The 24861-nt window shown below is 40.9% G+C and overlaps 1 protein-coding gene across 4 annotated transcripts in view; it reads right to left on the reverse strand.

Annotated features, from left to right (window-relative positions):
- Positions 1 to 24861, reverse strand: part of Lrrc28 (leucine rich repeat containing 28) — a 148533-nt gene that overhangs the window by 57874 nt on the left and 65798 nt on the right. For all 4 annotated transcript variants that reach the window (XM_004623259.2, XM_023709980.1, XM_023709981.1 and 1 more), the window contains one exon: positions 2584 to 2790. In XM_004623259.2, the coding sequence (XP_004623316.2) occupies positions 2584 to 2790 (207 nt within the window). The remainder of the gene's footprint in view (positions 1 to 2583; positions 2791 to 24861) is intronic.

A 24861-nucleotide genomic window follows, 5' to 3' on the forward strand; every position in this document is an offset into this window, starting at 1 on the left:
ATTAAAAAAAAAAAAAAATCAAAACAAAAAAACAAGAATAAGCAAATTGCTAAAACAGGTTCAAAATCAAGGGACCAACAGCTGTGTAGAAATGGAAAGGGGTCCGGCAAAATAAGAATGGCTAGCATTAAGATCGTCCTAGATCACAGGTTGCTGAACAATCTTCTAGAGCTGCACAACAAGAAAGCAAGCAACTGAGACATGGATTGATACACGGAGGAGGAGGAGGAGGAGGAGGAAGCAGCACTAGCTGGGGGAGCCAAGACAATGGAGAGCGGGGCTGCACTGAGGCCACTCAGTGTCCTTAGGAGCACTGGAATGCAAAGTGGCAGAGCCAAACTGGGCACTGGACCTGCAAATAGGAAGATGCTCAGTGTGGTCCAGCCAAGTTCCCAAATGAAGTCCTCGCGGAGACCCTGCCGAGAGTAGGAAGACAGCCTGGCAAGGTGGAAAGAAAGTATGATTTAGAATCACAGAGCCTAGTAAGCTCAGTTCTGTCTCTTACTAGTTGTGATTTGGGGCAGGTTACTGAACTACCCTGAACCTCCATCTCCTCATCTGAACACGCAAGCTGTCGATGGGTTTTGCAAGACACTGTGTCATAAGGTTTTGCAGTAATTAAATTAGAGGAAACCCAGTACATGACCAGACCCAGTACTCAACAAGTGAAAGGCACTGTTATTCTTGCAAATAGTCATAGCAGTGCATTAATGTGTTGAAATGCTCCTTACATGTATGACTTATACTAACAGAGATGGACCTAGATCACAGGTTAGGCAACCCTAGATTTAACAAGCTAATCTGTCTGGTAACATCTGAAAATCCAACCACAAGACAAGGTTGCTAAAAAACGACTTTTCAGCTTTACTCCAAACTCTGAGGCTATGCTGGTACGTTGGGTGTTATGCTGCACAAATGAAACCATCCTAGCTCTGTCCTCTTTCCTCCCTCCCTTCATTTATGGCCAGCACTGACTGTGCCATCCTGGAAAGTACTTGGGAGGGCATCAGCCCTGGCACTGGCCACATTTTCATTTTCCTTAGGAAGTGGTACACACTTAGTACGGGGTGGAGGATGTTCCGAACTTGAGGAAAAGGGTAACAGAAGAAGCTGGATGTGGTAATCTGCATACCAGGTCCTATTTGAAAATCTCCACATTTGTGTAGGGCTTCAGCATCGCTCCCATAAACTATCACATTCAAGAGTAAACACACCATGCATGGCTGACAGGGAAGGAAGTGGCGCTTGAGGGGTTCAGGTAAGGTACTGCAGGCCACACACCATGGAGCGGCAGAACCTGCCTAGAACCGGGGTCTTTGGGTGTGCGACCCACTGCTAGCTCATTGTAATTGTTCTGTAACCTCCAGGTTAGTACAGCAGAACATTTATTTCTTAAAATACATTAATATTTGATATCTTCTTACTCAAAAGCTCGAAGTTCTTAAGTAGCTTGCTCTTGGAATGGTTTTGATTTTGTTAACATTATGAGTTTTGAATTTATATGTGAAAAAGTGATCTCCTCAAATCCAACAATCATTACGTAAATTGATGTTAACATCTTCATTTAAAGTTCTCATGGAGAAATAAATAATACGTGCAATACATTATGTAAGAAAATATTTCCTTTCAAGTAGTAAATTATTCACTTCAGTGCCCTCAGAGATACATTATTCATTACAAAAATGCCTTTATGAGTAAAATCATATGGTGCTTATTTGACAGTTTAGGGTTCGATGGGACTTCACATTTAAATTGTTTTAAACTGGAACTTTTGTTTCTTAAAACTTAAGAAAATCATTCAGTTTTATGTGAAATAAATGCTCTATAAAAAGTTTATGTTGTTTGACAGGAGATATGTCAAAATGAGCCAACTACAGAAATCTATAGCAGACCATATGTTATTTATTACCCAAGGTGACATTTCAAACTCAAGAGGCACTTCCGCCACTTTCAAGTCTTTGAAGTTTTGTTGGCGGGGTATCTGGCAGTGGTAGTTAGGGTACTCACCACCGACTTTTCTAGATGGAAGTGAATGTCCAACAGGTGCATTTTTACCAGCAGATCTCTTTTCACATTGCTCGATACCACATCGAATTTGTAGTTACAACTATACATTTTAATTCCCTTCCTCAGAGTAATTACTTCATAGCTCATGTATTTTGTCCTTACACAAATTTTTAGCATTGATTTTTTTTTTAAAGCAATGAAATGCCTAACAAATAAATTTCATTTACCATTTGCCATCACGTAATGACACTTTGTTCTCTACAAAACTGAGCTAAGTGAAGCTTCTTGAATCTAAACAGAAAGAAACAAGTTTATCCCAGTAGAAGCAACAGGGCTGAGGGCAGGGATGTAACTCAGTGGCGGAGTCCTTTACTAGCATGTGTGAAGCCTGTGTTCCATCCCCAGTACTTTATTTATTTATTTATTTGGCAGGACTGGGGATTGAACTCAGGCCCTTGCAGGGAAGCGCTTATCCCACTGAGCCATCTCTCAGGCTCCCATCCCCAGCACTTTAAAGAAAAAATAGGGTTTTATTCCTTTGTCCTCTCACTCTCCCACGCACATGCAGCCACTTACCGAGGGGCAGGAAAGCGAGGCGGTTTCCGGCCATGGAGAGCTCGTTGAGGCTGGGCAGCTGGCAGAGGTGGCGCGGCACGTTCCAGAGCCGGTTGCGGTCTGCAGTGAGGATCTGCAGAGAAAGGCACAGGTGAAGCCTCTCGGGTAGAGACAGCAAGCGATTGGTGGAGACGTCAAGTGTCTGCAGCTCCTTCAAATCACCGACCTCTATAACCAAAATCAAACATAAGATGAATTGCATCCCAACAAACTTAAAGAAAACAAAACAATGAATGCAGTGGCTGGAACCATTTCTCTAGACATAAATGCAGAAGCACTGAATTTGGGGCTGGAGTTCAAATAGTCCAGCTTCAGTGAGGGCCTTTAATTTGGCCTGTCAAAGAATTCGAAAATCAGGACAAATGCAGACATGGAGGAAGGAGAGACAAAAAGCAATGAATCTGAGGTAGAAATCTGTCACTAATAAATCGAAAGTCATTGCCGGGGTGAGAAAACAATGACTGCAGTCACCTCGAGGTACATGGTTCCTGCTACGTGATTTACTTTCTATCTGAACAGGTAACAGGAGATTTGTAAGTTATACCGTCCAAGCAAACACAAAGTGTTCTTATAAACTGGACAGAAGGCTTCTGAATTAAGAACTAGGGTGTCCTTCGGAAATAGACACCACTGCGAAGTATCTTCTAAGATGAAATTATCATAAGTAACGAGACACTGTCCACCATGTAGCTCATTTAAAGAGTCACTTGAAGTGTTTGTATCCTGTGAAGACTAAGCTTAGTTCCACCCAGATTAAATCCTTTTATTCATTCCAACTCTCATCACTGCCGTCTAGAGCTGCAATCTGTTCCTTGCTGAGCACGAGTGTGCATTTGCCAAACCATTAAATCCTGAGAGAACACTGGGAAGTTCTCTATAAGGAGCATAGCTTTCCTCATGGAACACTGTCATTTTAGGGGAAAGATATTTAGTCTGTGCCAGGACAAAACATTCTACTCAAGGCTCTATGTCAGCGCCGGGTGGGGCAGGCCCGCTTCGTCCCCATCACGGACGCTGTGTGCTAAGGGCCACGATGCTGTCCACTACTACCCCACTCCAACCCCGGCCCTTTCCTCTCTGGCTAAGCTTTCCATCCTCCCAACGGGCTGCAGCTCCGGGGCACGTTCCAGGTGGGTTAGGACTTGGTATGAGCAACAGCAGCATCTTCTCTATTGACCAAGACCATATATGGCCTGAAAAGCCTAAAAATATTTATTATCTGGGCATTTACAGAAAACATTTTCTGTCCTTGCTATGTACTCACTGTAAGTTAAGAGCACTCTTAATAATTAGTGCCTAAAAACTGAAAGTAACATAAGTGCAGAATAAACTAATTATTTTTTCCAATTTCTAAATCCCCAGATAAGTGAATTTGAAGCAACACATTTCTTACTAAATCTGAAGTGAAAAGACATTGCAAGGAAAATTAGAAAGTATGTTTGAGCAAATAAAAACAACCAACATGAGATAACAAAATTGGTGGAGCACACAGTAAGGGAAGTGACAAGCAGGAGACCGAAAGCTTTAAACATCCACATTAGGAACAAAGTTCTCAAAGTCATTTCTTAACCTTTCACTTTGAGAAAGGAGAAAAAGTAAAACCTCAGCACACAGAAAACAAAAGAGAAAATGAAAATCAGTAGAGTAATGAAATAGGAACTGAAAACACATCATTAAAAAAATTAAAAATTCTTTTCCCTCCCTCCCTCCCTTTCTTTCTGGTACAGGGGATCAAACTCAGGACCTTGCACTTGCCAGGTAGGTACTTAGGCCACTGAGCTATCTCCTTGGCCCTAAAAGTTCTTTTTTTAAAGGATAAAAATGGGCCCCTGGGTGAGCGGCCCACGCAGCAGGCTGGGGATTGAAGCCCAGTCCCTGAGCCCACTTAAACAGGCACTTCAATCTGCTGAACTATCTGGCCAGCCCTTCAATCCCTAGGACTGAAGGAAAAAGAAATCTACCACAACATTCAGGTGGCAGCACTTATAACACAGAATATGAGTAATGCCTTTGCACAAAGGATGCCATAAAACTCGTGAAGAGAGTGAGACTGCTTAGGGCCTGCGGATCCTGAACAGACCCAGAGCCCAGGCCCAGCGTGTGAGTGAGAGGACCCGGGCTGCCGGACCCTGAATAGACCCAGAGCTCAGCTCCGGGGTGTGAGTGAGACCATCCAGGGCCCAAGGACCCTGAATAGACCCGAGCACAGGCCAGGCATGTGAGTGAGACCACCCGGGACCCACTGGATCCTCATTTGATCCAGAGTACAGGTCCAGCTTGGAACCCTGCAGCAGAACTCCCTGCAAAGAGGCTAGAGGCAAGACCCACCCAGCTGATTAAGGAGCAGAACATCTTGCCAGAGTGACACAAAGGGTTCAACTCCAAGGGCTGCAGCAGACAGAAGTGGAGCACAGCAGCCAGACCCAAGCCACACCCACCTGGCGAATCTGAACTTCGTAGACCCGGACCTGGTGCTAAGGTAATAACTCTATTCAAGCTCTTCACCAAAGGTCAGAAGACAGTGGTATACAAAATGACAAAGAGAAGGAACAACGTGCAGTCTCAGTCCCTGAGTCCACCCAGTACAAATGCAGAAAACACTGAGGAAACTGGAAATCACACACCAGATATCTCTGAAATAATAATGTTGGAAGTAAAAAGTCAACTGCACAAAGGCATAGAAGAAATCAGATTAGAAATAATTTCTAAACTAAAAAATGTAGTGATAACTATAATCAAAGAAGTACTAAGTGCTTCAAAAGAATACACTGATAAAAAAAATAGAGCAGAATATAAAAATGATAGAACCCCTGAATAAGCAATACAGGAAAGAAATAGAATGTATGAAATAGGTTCAAAGTGATATACAAGAAATTAAAACCTCAATCACAAGCTGGCAAAACTGTTTGAAAGTGAAAATAGACTTTCTGACCTTAAAGACACTATTGCAGCTAGTGAATAAGAAAAGATCTCTTAAAAACAACTAGGATGCAGGAAAAACTAATTCAGTACCTGCAAGATAATACAAAAATGAACAATGTAAGACTAATAGGCATCAATGAGAAGGAAGGAGTCCATACAAATGACATAAAAAGAATATGGGCAGAAGTAATAGCAGAAAACTTCCCAAATATGGGGCAACAGTCTGACATTCAGGTAACTGAAGCATATAGAACTCCAAATAACATCAACCCAATTAAAACCACACCCAGACATACATCAAGCTCCCAGAAATTCTGCACGGGAACAGTATACTAAAAGCTGCTAAGGAAAAGAAATAGATCACATTTAAAGGAAAACCCATCAGAATAACAGTAGATTTCTCTTCACAAACCATGAAGTCAAGAAGAGCATGGAACAAAGTACTTCAAGTCTTGCAAGAAAACAAATTCCAACCCAGACTGATATACCCTGCAAAACTCTCTTTCAAGTATAATGGAGAAGTGAAATACTTCCATGACAAAGAACAACTAAAGAATTTCATGATGACAAAGCCAAGCCTACACAGACTACTAAATGATGTCCTAGAGAGGGAGCAAATTGATCACAGTCTCATGAATGAGAATGGAAAGAACCCACCAAATAGGGCAAACAATTAAACACAGGACGATAAGAGGTATACAATAGTAGTCTTTCAGTTATTCTTTTGTGTTCAGCAACAAAATATTTCTATCAGCACACTCTACAAATGGACTTCTCTTCCACCCTATGGGTCCTGATTCCACTTGAATCTACAGGGTGGATTTCAAAGAAACAGCTATAGCTCAGTCCCACAAGTGACGCCTGGCCACCAGTAACTGTCATGGTCATTATGCATGTCCACAACACACTAGAACTTTGTGAGATATTCTATCCTTAAACTGTTAGAAGTGCTGGTCATTTACTTGCCATTCCAGTATTTATCTTATGTTTTACTCTTAGTACTTCTTTGCTATCATGAAAATTTTTTCTTAGTTCAATTGTTTTGAAACATTTAATTTTTAATTAATTAGTATTTAATTTTCTGAATATTGCTTAATCTTAATTTTTGTTCTAAGATTTATACTATATCTTTGACTTACAATTTATTTAAAAGATATCATATGATATCTTCTCCTAGTATAGAAACTTTAAAAATTATATTTCCATTTTCTGTTGACTTTATATTACTTCTTCCGTCTTTTATACACACACACACACACACACACACACACACACACACATACATAAAAAATACTTTATAACCCAACATAAGATTGGCACTGTTTCATAGAAATCTGCAATGGCCTTTAAATAAGGTTCATCTAATATATGTTTTATATAGTCCTGCATAACTATCATATTGAGAGCTCTTTATTGTTCATCCAGGAGCATACTGCAACTTCTCTTGCTCTTTGAATTATGCTCTTTGTTATTTCTTATATACTACTTCTGGAGGTATTAAAATATCTCAAGTTTCTGTAACTAGAAAATCTTACTTCTAGTTTTCAAAGATGTGTGCTAAGTATAAAATTCAAAGAGGACAGATCTTTTTTCATTTCTTTCAGTCCTTTAATTAGTCTAGTTTCTTACACACTTGGTCCTTTTTTTTCCTTTCTAATGTGGAATAAGGTGCTATTTAATTTTGTTCTTCCATAGGTAATATTTTTTATGTATCTGCTTTAATGCTTTTTTTCCTTACAATAAATTTTGGACAATTTCAAAAAATAAAAATAAACTCGTGAAGAATTCTGTATTTTTATACAACCAGTGGTCTCACGGAGATGGTAAGGAAATGATTTAAGTTTGAGATTGGTGCTACAATGCCAAATCTAATTTGATTTAAGCATTACACAGAGTATATGTGAATTAAAACATCACTGGGCACTCTAAAATAAAATAAAATAAAATAAAATAAAATAAAATAAAATAAATAAAATAAAAGATAAAAATGGACAAACCTTTGGTTAGACTGCCCTAAATGAATAAATGAATATATAAATGGAATGAGTGAAGGAATGAATAGAGAAAAAACGCACAGACTGCCATGCTTGGGAAAACAAGAAGGGATTATCATTACTAAATTTATGGCAGTACTATGGAAACAGGTGTGGAGATTCCTCAAAATTTAAACATAAAAATCCTATTTGACGTAGCTACGTCCTTCTAGGTATCTTCTCAAGAGCCAAAGTCGCCGTATTTCAGGAACACATGCGCGCTCACGTGCACAGCAGCACAACTTACAAGTGCTAGCTGTGAAGGGTGCCTACGCACTGATACCACGGCCAAAGACAGGGCGGCGTGTGCACGCAGGCCGGTACCGCTCCGCCACAAGGGAAGATGTCGGCAGCATCTGGAGGCGAATGGATGCAGTCTGAGAAAATGATGCTGTTTCTGAAGTCAGAAACACAAGCTTAAGTATCACATGGCTTCTCTCATGAGAAACATATAAACAGTGCTCACCGAAAAAAATGTATGCACACTTCAGGAAGAGAAAAACAGTATGATGTTTTTAACAGATGGTGTACCTTTATAGAGGGACCTACAGGATGTCATCTGTCACAGAGAACATACGACAATGGCGGTCCATAGAGAAGAAATCCAAAATGCATGTGCAGCAATCTCAGTGACCAAGGCTACGAAGCAGCAGTTCTACGTAGCAGTATGTCTGGAAGCTCATGGACCCCAGTCTGAGCACCTCTGCAGCTACAGAAGCCAAAGGTAACTTGTGTCACCCTCGTGGTGTGTCAGCGAATTCAGTAAAACAAAACAAACGGCCAAGATGTTACTCAGAGTACAGGTCAGACAAAAAAAGATTCTCTCTTACAAAGAAGAAACAGGATAAAACTTGTTTCTTAATGAATAAAAGAAACTAGGTGTATAAGTTAACATTTATCTTAAATTATTTGAAACAAAAATTTTATAAATTAAATAAAATACTTAGTTGAGTTTTTTTCTCCTGAAGCGTGTATACATTTTTTGGCAGACTGTATGCGTAGATGATAGGCGTAGGGAGGGGAGGGGAGGGGAGGGAGGAGGGCAGGGGAAACATTAACAGAAAGTGGCGATAAGTTCAAATAACTCACCAAATTATTCTGTTGTTTCAAAAATAATTTAAGATAAATGTTAACTTACACAGCTAGTTTCTTTTGCTCATTGAAAAACAAGTTCTGTCCTGTTCTTTGCAAGACAGAATCTTTTTTTGTCTATGACAGGTACTCTGAGTAGCATGTTGGCCATTTGTTTTAAGATCACAACAGACAATATATTAATCATCATTCTGTTTTCTTACATTATTTTGTTATTTTTTTCCATAGGAATAACAATTTTTTTACATTATTGTAAGGTCTTTTTTTGGCGCAAATGAAAGACAAGAGAGAGAGGAATGAGGCTTCACTGCTCTGCGTGGAGGGCTGCTCAAAAAGGAACAAGAAATCCTCTGACCCAGGACAAAGAAAGCTCAGACTTTTCTTTTCTTTTTTTTTTTTTTTTTTTGCAGTACCAGGGATTGAACTCAGAACTCTGTGCTAGCCAGGCAGGTGCTTATTTTACTGAGCTATCTCCCTGGCTCAAAAGCTTGGGCTTTTATTAGCTTAGGCTGGGGCGGAGCTTGAAGGCGGGCAGAGTGGCATCTTGGGAGGTGATTGGGGCAAACAGGATGAGTCCTTAGGAGCTGATTGCAGAACTGCTGGGGTGCAAAAAAGGAGGAGGAAGTCCCTCAGTGGGCCAGGTGCTGTTGTTCTTGGGCCCCTGCCATGCCAGATTCCCACCCTGACGACTCGGCAGATTTTTATATGGCCAGAAACCTGTCGATTATTATCTATTTGTAGTACATCAAAATACAGTTTTTAAAACTGGCAGCTAAAAAAATTGTAAGAGTATATCATGAACAAATTTATTCTGGCAGATTGGCAATTTTGATGAGTATGTTTCTACTCATCAAACCTAGCTGAAGAATTATGACAAATGTCACAGGCATTAAAACATAGATTAGTAACAGTAAATCTTTCCACAAGGGAAAGCCCAGGTCCAGATGGCTTCTCTGTTCTATTAAATATTTGTTTCACTAAGTATTTAAAACAGAAATAATACCAATTCTTAGGAAATAAACTTCTCAACTCAATCTATGAAACCAGCATTAACTTATTACTAAAGCCAAACCAAAAAAAAAAAAAAAAACCAAGAAAGGAAGTCAAGAGGAGTCAATAGCCTTCATGAACAGAAATTCAAAAATCCTTAAAATAGGAGACAGAAACACATAAAATGATTGCACATAATTAACAAATAGGATTGAATCCAGGGCTATAAGGCTGGTCGAACACTTGCAAATTTAATAATAGGCTCATAGAATAAGGACAAAATCTGAACAATCATTTTTTAAAAAAATCTATTTATTTATTTATTTATTTATTTATTTATTTATTTATTTATTATTTGGTACAGGGTATTACTATGCAGCTCCAACTCATAGTGATCCTCCTGTCTCAGAATCCCCAGTGCTGGGCTTACCGGCAAGCACTACCACGCCCATGAACATCATTTCTATAGCTGCAGAAAAAAATGTTTTCCCAAATTCAAAATCCAATCAGGACAAAAACCTCTTAACAAACTAAGAGCAAAAAAGTGATTTTTTAATCTACTAAAGGGAAAAATACCCAGAGCCAAGATTGTACTTAGTGGGGACAGACAGATTTCCCCCTTAGTTTGGGAGCAAGGTAGTGAGGCCAAGCTTCTCAAAATGTGCTGCACTGTCTAGCAACTGTAATATCAAAAAAGAAACAGAAAGCATCAAAAGTGCAAAGGAGGGAGAAAAGCTTTATTTGTGGCTGACAGGATGCTCAGAAAATTCCAAGGGATGCACAGCTATTCAGACTAACAAATAAGACTAACAAGAATGCTGGGTACAAGAACAACATAAAAAAATGTTAAAATAAAAACGGTAACTCAAGAATTATCTTCCTGGGCCACGGAAATAGCTCAGTGGTCTAAGTGCCTGCCTGAGCAAGCGCCATGATCTGGGTTCAATTTCCAGTACTGCAATGCCACGCCAGCCCCATGCCATATGCACTGAACTGGCCACTGAGAGCTGGCATGGTGCCACACGCCTGTAATCCCACTGCTGGGAAGGCTGAGACAGGAGGATCACTGAGTCTGAGCTGTGTGGTGAGACCCTGTATCAAATACATACAATTAAAAAAAAAAAAGAATTGTCTTCCTAAATGTTTATAATAGCATGTATTGCTTATTAAAACAATACTTTAAAAATTTCCACATACTGATTACCTGGACCTTATTGCAATAGTTATTTTGGCATAAACTCACACAATCAGTTTCCTGTTTTTATTTTGAATACAGCCATTACTTGAATTTTTCTGAAAAGTCTTTTTCTTGGTATAGTTTTGTGGTTCTCTTTAATGAATCTATAATTTTTATCACCAAAAAAATTTAGTATTATTGAAATCTTCATAAACATTTATTGCCCTGTCCTCTTCAAATTAATGTAGCAGTACTGACATCGCGGCCCACACATCTGCTCCGGAGTCCTGGTGGAAGCCTGCTCTGCTCAGCGGGGTCTCCTGGTTACGGCTTGCTTCTCCTGCTCCACCTCACAGCAAATAAACAGCACTCTGCATACTCTGTTTCCCTGACGTCCCTGCAGTAACCCTAACTTCACAGTTACTGACACTGTTTATTCTTATGCTAACTATATAATACCCTAAGACTTTTCAGCTTCTCATAGAGTATTCTGAAAATTATTTCATTTTTGCCACATAGTAATTGCTTTGGCTAAACATAAAAATAATACTATAGTACCAATTTCAAAAGAAAAAACACCAAGTCCCCTTTAAATCATCACTGTGGATGATGTACACTGACCTAACCTAGAATTTAAATGGAACGGGAAGGAAGCCACCCACTCCCAGCCAAGCCAGTGACCACAGAGGCAATAACAAGGCTTGCTATTTTCAAGCTCTGGCTTTTTCCGGTACCACTAAAAACAGCTCTAATTTAAGCTCCAGAGGACTCCTGGCTAAGGAGAACATACAAAGAAAGAAAAAAAATATTTCAACGCCAAATTTTGTTCTCTATACAGTAAAATTGCCGCTTGGTGTTCATGTGCTTTTCTTGGTCAAGCTATAGAATGTATATAATTTGTTACACAAACATAGATTGAATGCTGAATGCTCATTTGTTATGAGTTGCACAACTCTGGGTTAGTCAGTTATGTACATCACTGGCTTGTTGCAAGCAAGCAAACAAACAAAAATATGTTTAAAAAAAAAAAAAAAAGGAGGGTTAATAATGGGAGTAGATGAAATGCACCATAAAATTCAATTCAACAATGCAGGCCAGAAAAATATGTTTTTGTAATTTTCAGTTCATCATACTGTACAATATTCTACATATGAATGCTGAACATAATTTTTCTTGTCACTAATATAGTTTTACCATGGAAACAAGTACAAACGCATGTGCTTATGCTAATGGAGAAGGGCTCTTGGGAGATCGACACTTCTCAAAAAACTGGGCAGGACTGCCTTTCTCAGCCAAATGACAAAAAAAAGGAAAAAGAAAAAAGAGAAAACCAAACCACCTTAGATTCAAATGAAATAGCAGTCTTTTTTTTTTTTTTTTGGTGGAACCAGGGATTGAACTCAAGCCCTTGTGCTTATTCTACTGAGCTATCTCCCAGGTCCCAAAACAGTAGTCTATCTTGACTGAGGCTAATGATGTCACTTACCCTTAGGTGATGGATTTTTTTTTTCTCAGACAGTACAACTTTTTAGATGTTACTTATAACAACTGGGACAAAATCCTGGGTATAGTCTAAGTCATTTAAACAACAACAACAAAAAGCAAAATTCATATATCCTTAGGAAAGAGTTTAACCTACTTCTCTGAGAATCAAAAGGCTTTAACACTTTAATGTAAAATCATGCATTAATTAACAATCTAAAATTATTCTGAGAAGTATACCATTAGGCAATTGTGTCCTGTGGCTATTGGAGAATGCATCTGCTATGGTTTGTATGTAGGTGTCGCCCCAAAGCCTCACACAGTCACTGGGGCAGCATCTAAAGTTCATGATTAATTCATGATCCAGTGCTGGGATTCTGGGTGAGTGCTGAGCCTGCCCCGGGGCAGGTAGCCTGAAGGCAGTATAAGGAAGGGAGACAGGCTTGCCTGCCACCTCAGCTGTTCCTCCTGTTGGTATTTGCTGTTTTGCGCCACCATGAAAGGCTACCCTCTGCCATGTGACATTCTGTCTTGCAGCCAGACAAGTATGGACTGAAGCCTCTACAAACTATGAGCCAAAAAACCCTCATCCCTTCCTTAATTGGTGTGTTGGGTACCTTGTCCCAGCAATGAGAGAACAGTAACTAAGCTAGCATCGAACCTGCACACACCTCCAGTGTATCTGATTGCACACTCATGGCATGTGGTGTAGACCTCTGTGCTAGGCTAAAGCTTGTGCTAGGTACTATAGGCCACTGTAACACAATGGGAGTAGCTACAATGTCTCCAGGCCACGGGACACCTGCAGGTCACCAGTGTCTTAGACACTGGTGACCTGCAGGTGTCCCGTGGCCTGGAGACATATAATGTCTTTATGCTGACTATAATGTCTTTATGCAGCCCATGATTATGGTTGCATTTTAAATCCAAACTACTCACTCTGCAAATAAGCAGCCTGTCTGAAACTGGCCTGATCTCTGTAGGCGGCTGAAGCAAGCTCATACATTCAATCAAGGATGAAATACAATTGGAGAAAACCGCACTTCATACTACACTGACACTTCCATCCTGAGACATTTTTAAAGCAAGAATAGGGCTGGTGAGATGGCTCGGCAGTCTAAAGCACCTACTTAGAACAAGCTAAGCTAAGCCAAGCACAGGGACCGCGGTTCAATCCCCCAGCACCACATGCCAGACAGCCCCGCTCCCTGGTGGGCTGAGCTGGCCACACACAAAATAAATAAATAAATATTAAAAAAAAAAAAGCAAGAACATATCGCAGCGGTGGGAAATATACTGGCAGCTGTAACAGGCCAGAAATGGTGAGAAACTACTGAACAGCAGAGAAGAAAAAGAGGAGGACCACCACGAGCCTGAGCTGCACAGCGAGACCAGTACCAAACACATTAAAAAAGAAAAACAGAAGAGAAAGAAAATAGTGGACTAACAGAGAAAGGAGAATCCTTACAGAAAAAGATGCACTTAACTACAAAGCAAGATACCACAAAAGCTCTAGAAAACGATCCTGCAAGGCAGGGGACACAGCTCAGCTGCAGAGTGCTTACCTCACACACAGGAGCCCTGAGTTCATCCTTGGTACCTCAAAACAACCCAACACAAAGCAGCTAGCTCTACAGAGAATACTGCTGGTGCCTGCCATCAACTACTGCCCCAAGCACACAGCTCTGCAAACTCCAAGTCTCCGTCTCTCTGTCACACGTGCACAGCCAGGGAAACGCGAGCCCACAACCAGCTTACAGTGGGGCCCAAATCTGGCTATGGCCCCAGGGATAATTCAGAGCTGAGTATGTGACCAGGTCAAGCCACTGAAAGTGACACAGACTGAGGCCCCCCCCTCCCCCCATCCCCCGGTACTTGCTAGGCCTAAAGGAAGTCTTAAAAACATGGAGGGAGTTGGAGTGTACTGTGTGTGTCATTTATCTAAAAACATTTATGTAAGTAAACTAACAAAATCATAAATAAATGGAGGCATTTATGGATGAGAAATATCAAACAGAAAAACAGCCAACACCATACAGGATACACTGAATTAGATAAAATGTGTGCTGTGTGTGACTAAGAAGACTAGGAATTTTTAAAGCAAATGTTAGTTTTTTTTAAAAAAAAAAAAGTGACAAAGACATAACACATACAACAGTATCCTGAATTTAAGCAATACAAAGTATCCCCCCCAAAACACAGACACGGGTACAATGGAGAGAAGATTAAATGGAGAAGTAAAAATTTCTTCACGGGAAAGGGAAAGTAGAAAAGACTGAGAACAAAATTGGCTAGCTGAGGACTATAGCTGTTTTTTATGGTCACAAAAATGGGAGTTCAGATTAAGAATGTGAAAGTAACAAGCAGCATAATCGAACAGTGCCGTAGAACTGGCAAGAAGGACAAGGAAATTCACAGGAATTCTATTAAGCAATATGAAGAGAAACACCCAACAGAGAACATAAAACAAGACGAGAGAAATAAACTCAAGTATATAAAGCATACTCCCCCAATCAAGTGTGTCTAACTGGATTTAAAAACTCAGCTAGCTAGGTAATTTTGCAACTTTTGTGTACTTAATGCTTGAAGAATAAATACTACTTACGAGATTCTAATCTACTCAGAATTTCAATTATTTTAAAGTGGATAACAATGACTTAAAAGTACATATAATCCTTTAAATAATTCCCTAAAAACATGGGGAAAAGATACCAAGGAGTTTCAGCCTAATAGTATGAAACTGGCATAAGAGCCCAAAACCCTTCCAATATGAATGCAAATAGCTCTAAGTACAGTCACCCTGATACACTCAGTGTCGTGGTTTGGGGTTTTTGCAAGGCAAACAATATAGTACAAGATACATTTTATATTACTTTATAATGAATCATCCAAGAATCATATACAAGAAGTACAGGAAAGGCCCAAAGGTCAGTGGTGGAAGCTAAAAAGTCTATGCCAGTGGGATGAAGGACCTGTGCTGGCAGCTGAGGGATCTGAACTGGAGCCAGGAAGGATGCTCAGGGTAAGCACCCCAGCTCCGCAAAAGCACCCCAGCCGTCCTTAGCAATAATGAGGTCCTGAGCTCCTCCAGAGATGAGGAAAACTGAGCTCCCATCAGGAAAGCCCATGCAACAAGCTTCTCCACCAGGCTGAGCAGAGCACCAGCTTCCCCTCCAGAGCCAGGAAGCGATGCTCAAGGTGAGGACCCGAGCTCCTCCAAACTTCATCAGGAAAGCCAGCATGACAAGGGCCTCCGCAGAACAGCCCGAGAGAACTAGCAGCTTCCTACAGCTTCAACAGCTTCTCAGAGCAGCATCCCTAACAGCATACTGACCGTTTCTTCTGCCTTTCATGCTGCTGGCAACAACGCTCAGGTGGGCCTGCCACACCCAGCACCATGCAAGCTGGGTGCAGTAAGTTGACTGCCAGTTAGAAATCCACTACACTTAGGAAGCACAGAGCAGTCGGACGCAGCTGAAGCAGCTGGGACCAGAGGAGAAGAGCATAAAAGAAAAAAGGAGTGACGGGGAGCTGAGGCAGCAGAGGGCCAAGCAGGTGGCTTCCAGGTGGCAGCTCAGGGTGGCCTGAGGAAACTCCCGCGCTGCTACAGACGTGCCTGCCGAACAGAGACAGCAGCTTTCAAGAAGTCCTGGAGGACACTGGAATTCTGGCCAAGCCAGAGCCAAGAGAGCTTGTTAATAGCCCCAGGACCCAACTGAGACACCAGAAAACGCCCTACAGTAAGAACTACATCCTACAGTCGGGCCTATTCTAAGCTCACCCCACAACAACACTTTGGAAAATACCTCAGGTCTTCCCCAACTGGGTAATAAAATGTAAAATCAATCCTAAACAAGTTCAAGGTAATTGGCAGAATTGATCTACCTAGTAGAACCAATGCCAACACTTTGCAGAGGAAGATAAAGGAATCTAGTCCCATAATGCCTATTATGAGGAGGAGGAAGAAGAGGAGGGGGAGAAGGAAGCAGCAGAAAAGTAGCAAGAGGAGAAGCTAGATATGCAAAACAAAACAAAAGGGAAAGAAACAATATGGCTCATGAGCGGGGGTGGGTGAATCAATAAATCTGACTGAAAAATAGACCAGGTATTGAATTTAGTAAAGATTTTAAAGCAAGCATAGTACTTCAAACACAAGTTAAGAAGACTAGAGAAATGTTTAAAAATTAAACAGAAATATAGTCTTCATGAAGCAACAAAAGTCTCAGCAGAAAAATATATTATTTTCAATGGAAATTTCATAACTAAAATATATAAAGAAAATGAAAAAATTCACTGATTTTATTTATTTATTTATTTATTCAATTTATTTAATTTATTTATGTGTGTGGGTGTGTGGCCAGCTCAGCCCACCAGGGGGCAGGGCTGGCTGGCATGTGGTGCTGGGGGATTGAACCCTGGTCCCTGGGCTTTGCTAAGCTTGTTCTAAGTAGGTGCTTTAGACCACTGAGTCATCTCACCAGCCCCAAATTCACTGATTTTAGCAGAGTAGGAATGGTAAAAGTAAAAGCCAATACAATTGAAGAGTTGCTGAATTGGGAACTAGTTTACTAAAGAGAAAAGTCTGAAGAGTTTCTGTCTGGGAAATCAAAAGAAATAAACTACTAGGAGAAAAACTCAAAAAGTAAAGTCACCATAAGAGAATAGAACAGCTACTGTCCTAAAAAGGACAGTAGAAAAAAATCCAGCAGAAAGGAAAACACAGGGCCTTCAAGGCTAACCTGATGTGATTTCAGAGTGAGCCCACGCTGAGCGTGGTGGGGCCCAGCTACCAGCCCAGCACTCCAAGAGGCCGAGGCAGGAGGACTGCGAGTTGAGGCTTAGTGACTTAGCAAGACCTTGTTTTAAAGTAAAAATAAATTTTAAAGAATTTGTGGTACAGCTTAGTGTGAGGGTCGGGGATTCAACCTCTAATACTCAGAAACACACACACACACACAACAACAACAACAACCACCGAGCCTATCTCTTATCACCTTGTACAAATCATCTGCTCCTCAGGGCACACCTTCCACATCTACGAGCCCTTCTGCAGGCAGCAATGGGGGCAGATGTCTGGTACAGGGTAACCTCTTACTGCCTTAGTACTGGGTCCACAGAAGCAGGGAGCGCTCCGAGAGCTCCACCCACAAGTGACACCGAAGGTTGAAGGTATCACATGTGGCTATAAAAGCTACATTTAAGGGAAACAAAACTTGCTCCTCAGCTTGAGCAGCACAAGATCCAGGGAGCCACAGAGAGCCTCAGCTCTCTGAGCTGAGGAACACAGACACAGAGGGCGCCGTCCTCACAGAAGGTTCCAGTCCACGGCACCACTTTCATGTGCTGAGTGGGTAACGTGGAAGCCCCGGACAGGGAAGTTTTCCTGTTTTGCTCTTAAAAGATTAGAACGGGTTTGTCAAGTACTTCTTTGATAACAGAAACTAGTTTAACAAAATCAATGTTCATAAATATACAAAGAAACGCAATTTCAAAAAATCAGTAAAGCCTCATTTGGGGATCACTAAGCCAGGGTCTTGCCTCTGTCCACAAAAATGCGAACAGTTACTTAGCTTGGCCCCAAAAGACTTGACCAGTTCCAGGGACAGGACATTGTACCCATCTTTGCAATAATGTGCATTTGCCCCTGACGGGGACCAAGGGACACACGACCTCTCTCTGCTGGAGGAACTAAACTGAAAACATAAAATAAATTGTGATTAACATACTATAAAATGATATCTGGACCTCTGTGGGAAAGAGGATAAATAAAGGCAATTGTGCAGGCAAGTTTACCATTCCAAGACCTTTCAAGTCTTTTAAATTAAGGACAAAACAAAAATGAGCATAGACAAGCACTTACGTCATGAGTTATAGTTTATGAAATGGACAGAGACCAAGTCTAAGAGAACCACTATAACTCACGATTTCATTTTCACTGGAGAGACACAATCTTCAGAGTGCCACATGATATCCACGCTGTGGCCTGAATGTGTCCTCCCCAAAGTTTACATGTTGGAATCGAAATCACTCTATTAATGGCAACTGGAGACAGAGCCCTCAGAAGGCAGTCAGGGTTACGTGAGGCCAGGAGGGTGGGCCCGCCATGATGGTGGCAGTGACTTTGCAGTTGAGGAGGAAGGTGACCTGAGGTAACACACTGTCTCACCCTGTGACACCTTCCGCAATGGCATGTGGCAGCAAGGGGAGGCCCTCACCAGATCCCTGTGCCTTGGGGTTTCACCTCTGGCCTCCAGAACTGAGCCAAACAAACTTCTCTTCTTTACCAGTTATCTTGTCCTGGGGATTCTGTTACAGTAACAGAAAGCAGACCAATGCAGGCCACATTCTCCATCAGGTACTGAATTTGTCTATAGTGAATCTGCCTCCTAGACTGTTTTGGCCTTTCTTCTAGTTCTCTCTGACCCCTTTTCTACACAGAGGCTGAAGTTATATTAAAAAGCATTAAGTCAAATCATGTTTCTTTCTTGCCCTACACTCTGTCCTGGCTTCTTACAACATGTCAAGAAAAAAAAAAATAAGTTTTTGATGGTACTGCTTGAGTCTCTGCACTGAGCCAGCTCCCTAGACCTTTTTATTTTTTATTTTGAAAAAGGGTCTCAAACAAGTTACTAACTTCTCCCAGAATGCTGGGATCACAGGGCTACATCATGCCAGGCTGTCAATAAAATCTTAAATCTTCTCTTACAAGCCACTGAGCCCACTGATCAGCCCTGACCTGCCTCCCCCACTGACCTCCTTACAATCTAATAGCCCTGAGCTCCTGCCTGGCCCACCAAGTGTCATTTTTTCTTCCCCATAGTCCGAGTTCGCTATTACTCTATCAGGAATGTTTCCTACCCAGCTCTCCAATATGCAGTCTTGCTCTTTTCTGTTCGTGCTTTTGCATGTGTAGGGGTGTGTGTATGCGTGTGTCCATGTTCATGCATGGGTGCTGGGGTTTGATTCCAGGGTCTCTTGCACACGCCGAGTGTATGTCTACCACTGAGCTGCCTGCACACCCAGCGCACAGCCTCATCCTGCCATATCAGGATGTCAGGGCCCCCCATCACATGTTCACAAGGGCCTCCTCCAAGCTTCCCTCTAGGTTCTCCACCTCTCAACTACAGCAACCCATCACAATCATCCATTCTTGCTCTGTATTTACCACAATTTATGTTGTTAAATCATATTGCGTCTTCCACTACAGAAAAAACATCCTAAGAGGGGGGGCTGCTGCTCTAGCAATGTCTAGTACAGGTGCTTAACAAATACTCTTGAAAGTGGTGCATTAAACTGTCTCACTTGCTAACTAAGTACACATTACACATGCAAACCTCATGCCTACTATTTAGATTTGTTACTTAGCAAACTATAACCATAGTCATACATTGCTATTCAAATGCTTTAAAGTTGTTGAACTTCATATTTGACTCAGTCTGACATGACTATCCTGTTCGCCATCGTTTGTTTGGTATTCATGCACAAGTTAGAAGTTAATTGCTTTGATCTCCTTGAGGCTCGCTACCTTCCCCAGTCAAAACATCTGCTCAGTCACCCTGTGCCTCCGAGAGTGAATTAGCAGCGAGATGGGGATGGATCCACTGTGGTACTGTGGACGGTGGAGGTGACGCGTACCTTCTTGAGCAAAGAAATGAGGAACCCTACGTTGACAGATGTTTGTTACATATGGAACACAACTCAGGTTTTCTTCATTATGCTATCTCTGCAAATTTAAGTGACAGTAGTGCTCTCTTTTATAATTTTTATTAGTACATCTTTGCAAGCCGTAATGATGACATGCCCCATGGGGAGTTGGCACACGTACACAGCACATCTTAATTCTTCTCATGGCCCTCCTTCCTTTCCCCCCACCTCCTGGACCCCTTACCATCTGCAAAGAACCTAGACCACTTACAGAAGACCAGCTGCCCACACATTAAACAGACTCCGACTTCTATGCATTTTAAACTATGTGTGGCTTGCTATAGCTAATATAGGTTCAGAGAAAGAAACATGATATGTATAACTTACAGAGTTGACTATAGAATAAAGTTAACTAAATTTTCAGCAAGCGTTCTAGAAGTTATGGGAGCAAATGAATACTACCTATCAAGGTGATAAACTAGTGAAGCCATTGCCATGTGTGTATGTATTCACTCGGATTTCTGAAATCCCTGTTTTGGAATTGCCTTGATACAGAATTGTTCCATGGATTCTAGGGATCTAATTCACTCTAAAAACAGTAAGGATCTGGATGTGTTATCACTAATTTGATTAAGAAAAAGATGCCTCAAACTCTGGGCATAGTCAAAGAAGTACACGGATACACACACACACACACACACACACACGATGGACACTGTCAGAATTACATATTCAATGACTACTTAGAGGCATTTTATAACAAACATGATTTCTTAGTGTTGGAATTATTTAGAAACTATGTGGATGCATTATTTAAACTTAAAAACCATTGAATCTTATAAATATGTCTAAAAGCAATTAAAGTAAAACCGATCTGATTTCATGAATTTGGAAGCTAGGTATATTTAACTATTATGTATCGCTTTCACATTTGAGAGGGTAAAATTCAACCCATGCACTTGCGCCAGGAGCTAAACAAATGCTGGGAAGCTTGCTTTGGAAACTGGCTCTAAGAGGCAACGGCCCACAAAGCTAAATGGGAACTTACGATTACCATTTTGAATACTCTTACTAGTTAAGAGTTCCTGGATATAACTCAGCATCTGCTGCTAGAGGACACAACTGTTCACAGTCACAAGGAACACATGACACAGCCCTGACTTTGAATGTGTGGCAAGTTATACTGAATAACAAGTGATCACAACTGAGAAAAATTGCAAAAAGTACGTTGAAAGCCTATCACGTATTTGTAATATAAACAAGACAGTCTGTTAAGTTTATAAATCAAATTAATAATTAAGAAGCACTCAACAGAGTGAAAGATAATTACATATTATTTGGCAATTTTAAAAAACGAATGCTTCTGACATGAGAAGCACAAAGACTGATTTAGTGAAGTATTTATGTCTAGTTGTCAAGCTTGCCAAGTGACTCTCAACGGAATTTTTAAAATGGTAAACTACTATTTTATGAAAGAAAATCACCTCATCTTAACATTTTACCTGGCATTTTGTTTGGTTGAGTGCTAGAATCCCCGTAGTATTCTTCCAAATAACTTACTTGCCAGGTGTTTATGGATTACCCAAACAATCAATTTGGTATTTGAGGTAACAACGTACTCCTGAGAATGCTGCAGAAGCAAGAGAAAGGAACTGGAAAGTGTCCTTGCTAGCTGGCCACTGTGACTGGCTGCTGGGGAGAAGAACACACGTCGTCTTCAGATGGCTTCTTTGAATTAAAAAAATATATATTTATTCAAACACTTAGCATCTTCGTTATTTTGCTGTATTTGGACTTCATTTCTACTTGGGAAACCCCTTTATCTTCCTCATTCTACAAGCTTCAAGAGACGACACGCACAGATTTCCACTTCATGTTTTATTTTAGTGGCTGCCTGTTTCATGGACTATCACGAAACAGGCTTTTTGTCTCTCTCGTGAGGCGGCGCAAAGGAGTTCCCAGGCTCTGCCCTGAACGCAATCACTGGGTGCCCACTGTTGGCATAAAACTATTGTAATCAGAGCTTCAGAATGATCACAGCGTCGCAAGGCAAAATAGAATTATTTTATTCTTTTGCAAAGAATGACTAAAATCAGTCGACATTTTATTTTGTGGAAAGAATATTGCAATGACAACTGCTTTCACCTTACTTTCTAAACTCAAAGGAGGAATAAACTATAAAGAGAAAATATTTGTTACATACATTTCATATCACCAAATTGATCAATCTTGGCTCATTTCTTTGCAATTCAGCAAAACATAACAAATTAGGTGAAACACACACCTACACATACACACGTTGTTCCCATGGTGTGATGAACTCAGGAAAACAGTATGTTCCACTGTTCATCAGAATGCAGATTTGCCTATTCAAGAGCAATTATCTAGGGCCAGGGATATAGCTCAGTGGCACAGTACCTGCCTGGTAAGCATGAGGTCCTGAGTTCAATTCCCAATACCAAAAAAATAAAATGAAGTAAAATAAGGGCAGTAATCTGGACAGGAAACCCCCTTAGTTGAAGTTCATAAGCAGGTTCCCATTCATTTGGCCACACCATACATTTTTTACTGAGTATGGGGAGGTCTGGAAAATGCTGATGAAATTTTAAGGCATGTTTCCCCTGCATACTCACAGACTCTCTCTGAAAGGTATAATGCTCTGAAGAACAGTTCTATTTTTTCCTTTTAAAAAGCAAAGGGAAAAATGAATTATTCTGGACTGTGCTCACAGCAAACTATGCAAATGGACTACTAAGCCCTAGTGTACTTTGGCACTCACAGTGCCTGGAATGCTCGTGTGTGTCCAACACCTGTGAGGTTCTAAGCAGTGTCACTTTTCTGAGACAGGGTCTCATTATGCAGTTCAGGATGGCCTCGAACTCACTGCATAGCCCAGGCTGGACTCGAACTCGTGGCAATCCTCCTGCCTCTGCCTCCGCAGTTCTGGGATTACAGGAATGTGCCACCAGATCTGGCTGAACTTCAGATTGTCATTTAAGAACAAAATCAAAAACCCTTTTCCTGACATACCACCTTCTATCAGCTTCGGCCATTTCAACAAAATTTATGGATATTAATTCTATCCTTGCAGTTTTTTTTGAAGGTTGTTCAAAGAGTTCTCCAATTAAGTCTTAAATCTGTCTCCATAATGCTCTCCTAGTGGCCGGGGAGATGGCTCTGTGGAATAAGCACTTCCCTGGCAAGCACAAGGGCCTGAGTTCAATCCCCGGTTCCGCAAAAAAAGAAAAAAACACCACCACCCCCCCAACACAATTATCAGCATAATCCTCTCCCATCACATACCAGCTTTTACTTTCTTCCCTCTGGACACACAGGGAGTCATCCCTCATGGCCCATGTTCCCAGTATAGTAGTAGCAAGTGAGGTTTCCTGTAATACACAGGACAAGCCACGGCCATAATCTCCCTCAAATTCTTCAATAAAATTATTATTTCCATTATTCCCCAGACATGTGACTTCTACCATAAAAGTCTGTCACAGAAAAGTCCCAGTCAGATTACAATACTAGTAAATAAAAATGAAAGAGGATATTCTTGTTTGAAATGATTCAAGAATATTTATAACTGTGTTCAAGTACAGTATTTTCTTCATATTTACTTTCATTGACAGAACAAAATATTTATGACAGAAAATAAATTTTATGACTAAAAGTATAACTGAAATGATTTTTATAAGATCTAAAGTATTCAGAAATTTGTCAACATAGTTACTATAAATATTATAAAAGTTCACTGGATGCTCCAATGTAGCATCCGAACTTAAATGTTTCATGTTAAAATTTATAGAAAACATGAGCACATTCCATTAATGGTGCGTGAAGTTGCTAATCTGATGACTGTTTTTGAGACAGGGTCTCATCCTGTAGTTCAGGCTGGCTGGGCTCAATCTTGCAGCGATCCTCCTGCCTCAGTCTCCCGAGTGCCCCGGTTACAGTTGGGCGCCATCACACCCAGTTTATTCATTTTTATGTTATGTTATAAGTCATAACGAATTGTCTGTGAGTGGGTAAAAATGGTGTTTCTGGTTCGTTCATTCATTCACTCAATCCTTAGCAAATCTGGAGACTGAAACCAGGGTTTTCTTCATGTGATGTCTAATGATGACCATTACCTAGTTGGTGTCTAGGACAATTAGTGCCGAGGGCTTCCGTTAACTTTGAACCTTTCCACACAGTCCCTCTCATTGCCCCACCATAGCAGGAGCTAATTCATGCAAAATTAGTTAACAGTTGGAAAAACCTATGAATAAAAATTATGATTGGTTGAAAGATTATGAATTGATCACCGCATGTGAATCTACAATTCTCTCAAAGTTTAAAGTCTTATAAACAAGCAAGCCTCTGGATCGCCACTAGCAGTGCTGGCCTACGTCCAGACTTCTGTTTCCCACCATGAAAATTTTAGGACACTTGCAACTTTTCATTTTAAGCCTATAACTGGAATCAGAAAGTTCACTACACTTGTGACTCAAAACACCAGAGTACGCATGGTAACACAGAGGTAACAGCATAGGAAATGTAGCTCAAACAAGAAAACGAATAAATTTACTTTTCTGTTGCCTATATATTTAATGCTGAATCTGCTGCTGTCCACAATTACATTTCATATTTTAACTAAATAACACTGAGGGCCAGCCAAATAGCTCAGCAGATTAAAGCACCTACAAGCAGGTGCAGGGGCCGGAGGTTTGATCCCCAGGCCTGCTGTGCCAGCCGGGCCCCTGGGAGGCACTGAGCTGGCAATTGAGACTGGGCGTGGGGGCGCATGCCTGTAATCCCAGCTCTTGGGAGGCTGTAAACAGATGGATCACTACAAGTCTGATCTAGTAGTGACAGTTTGAACATCTGTAGACCCTTCCCTAAAAAAAATACCAAAAAAAA

Source organism: Octodon degus, unplaced genomic scaffold (genome assembly GCF_000260255.1).
Source record: "Octodon degus isolate 3935 unplaced genomic scaffold, OctDeg1.0 scaffold00002, whole genome shotgun sequence".
In the NCBI taxonomy this organism is placed as follows: domain Eukaryota; kingdom Metazoa; phylum Chordata; class Mammalia; order Rodentia; family Octodontidae; genus Octodon; species Octodon degus.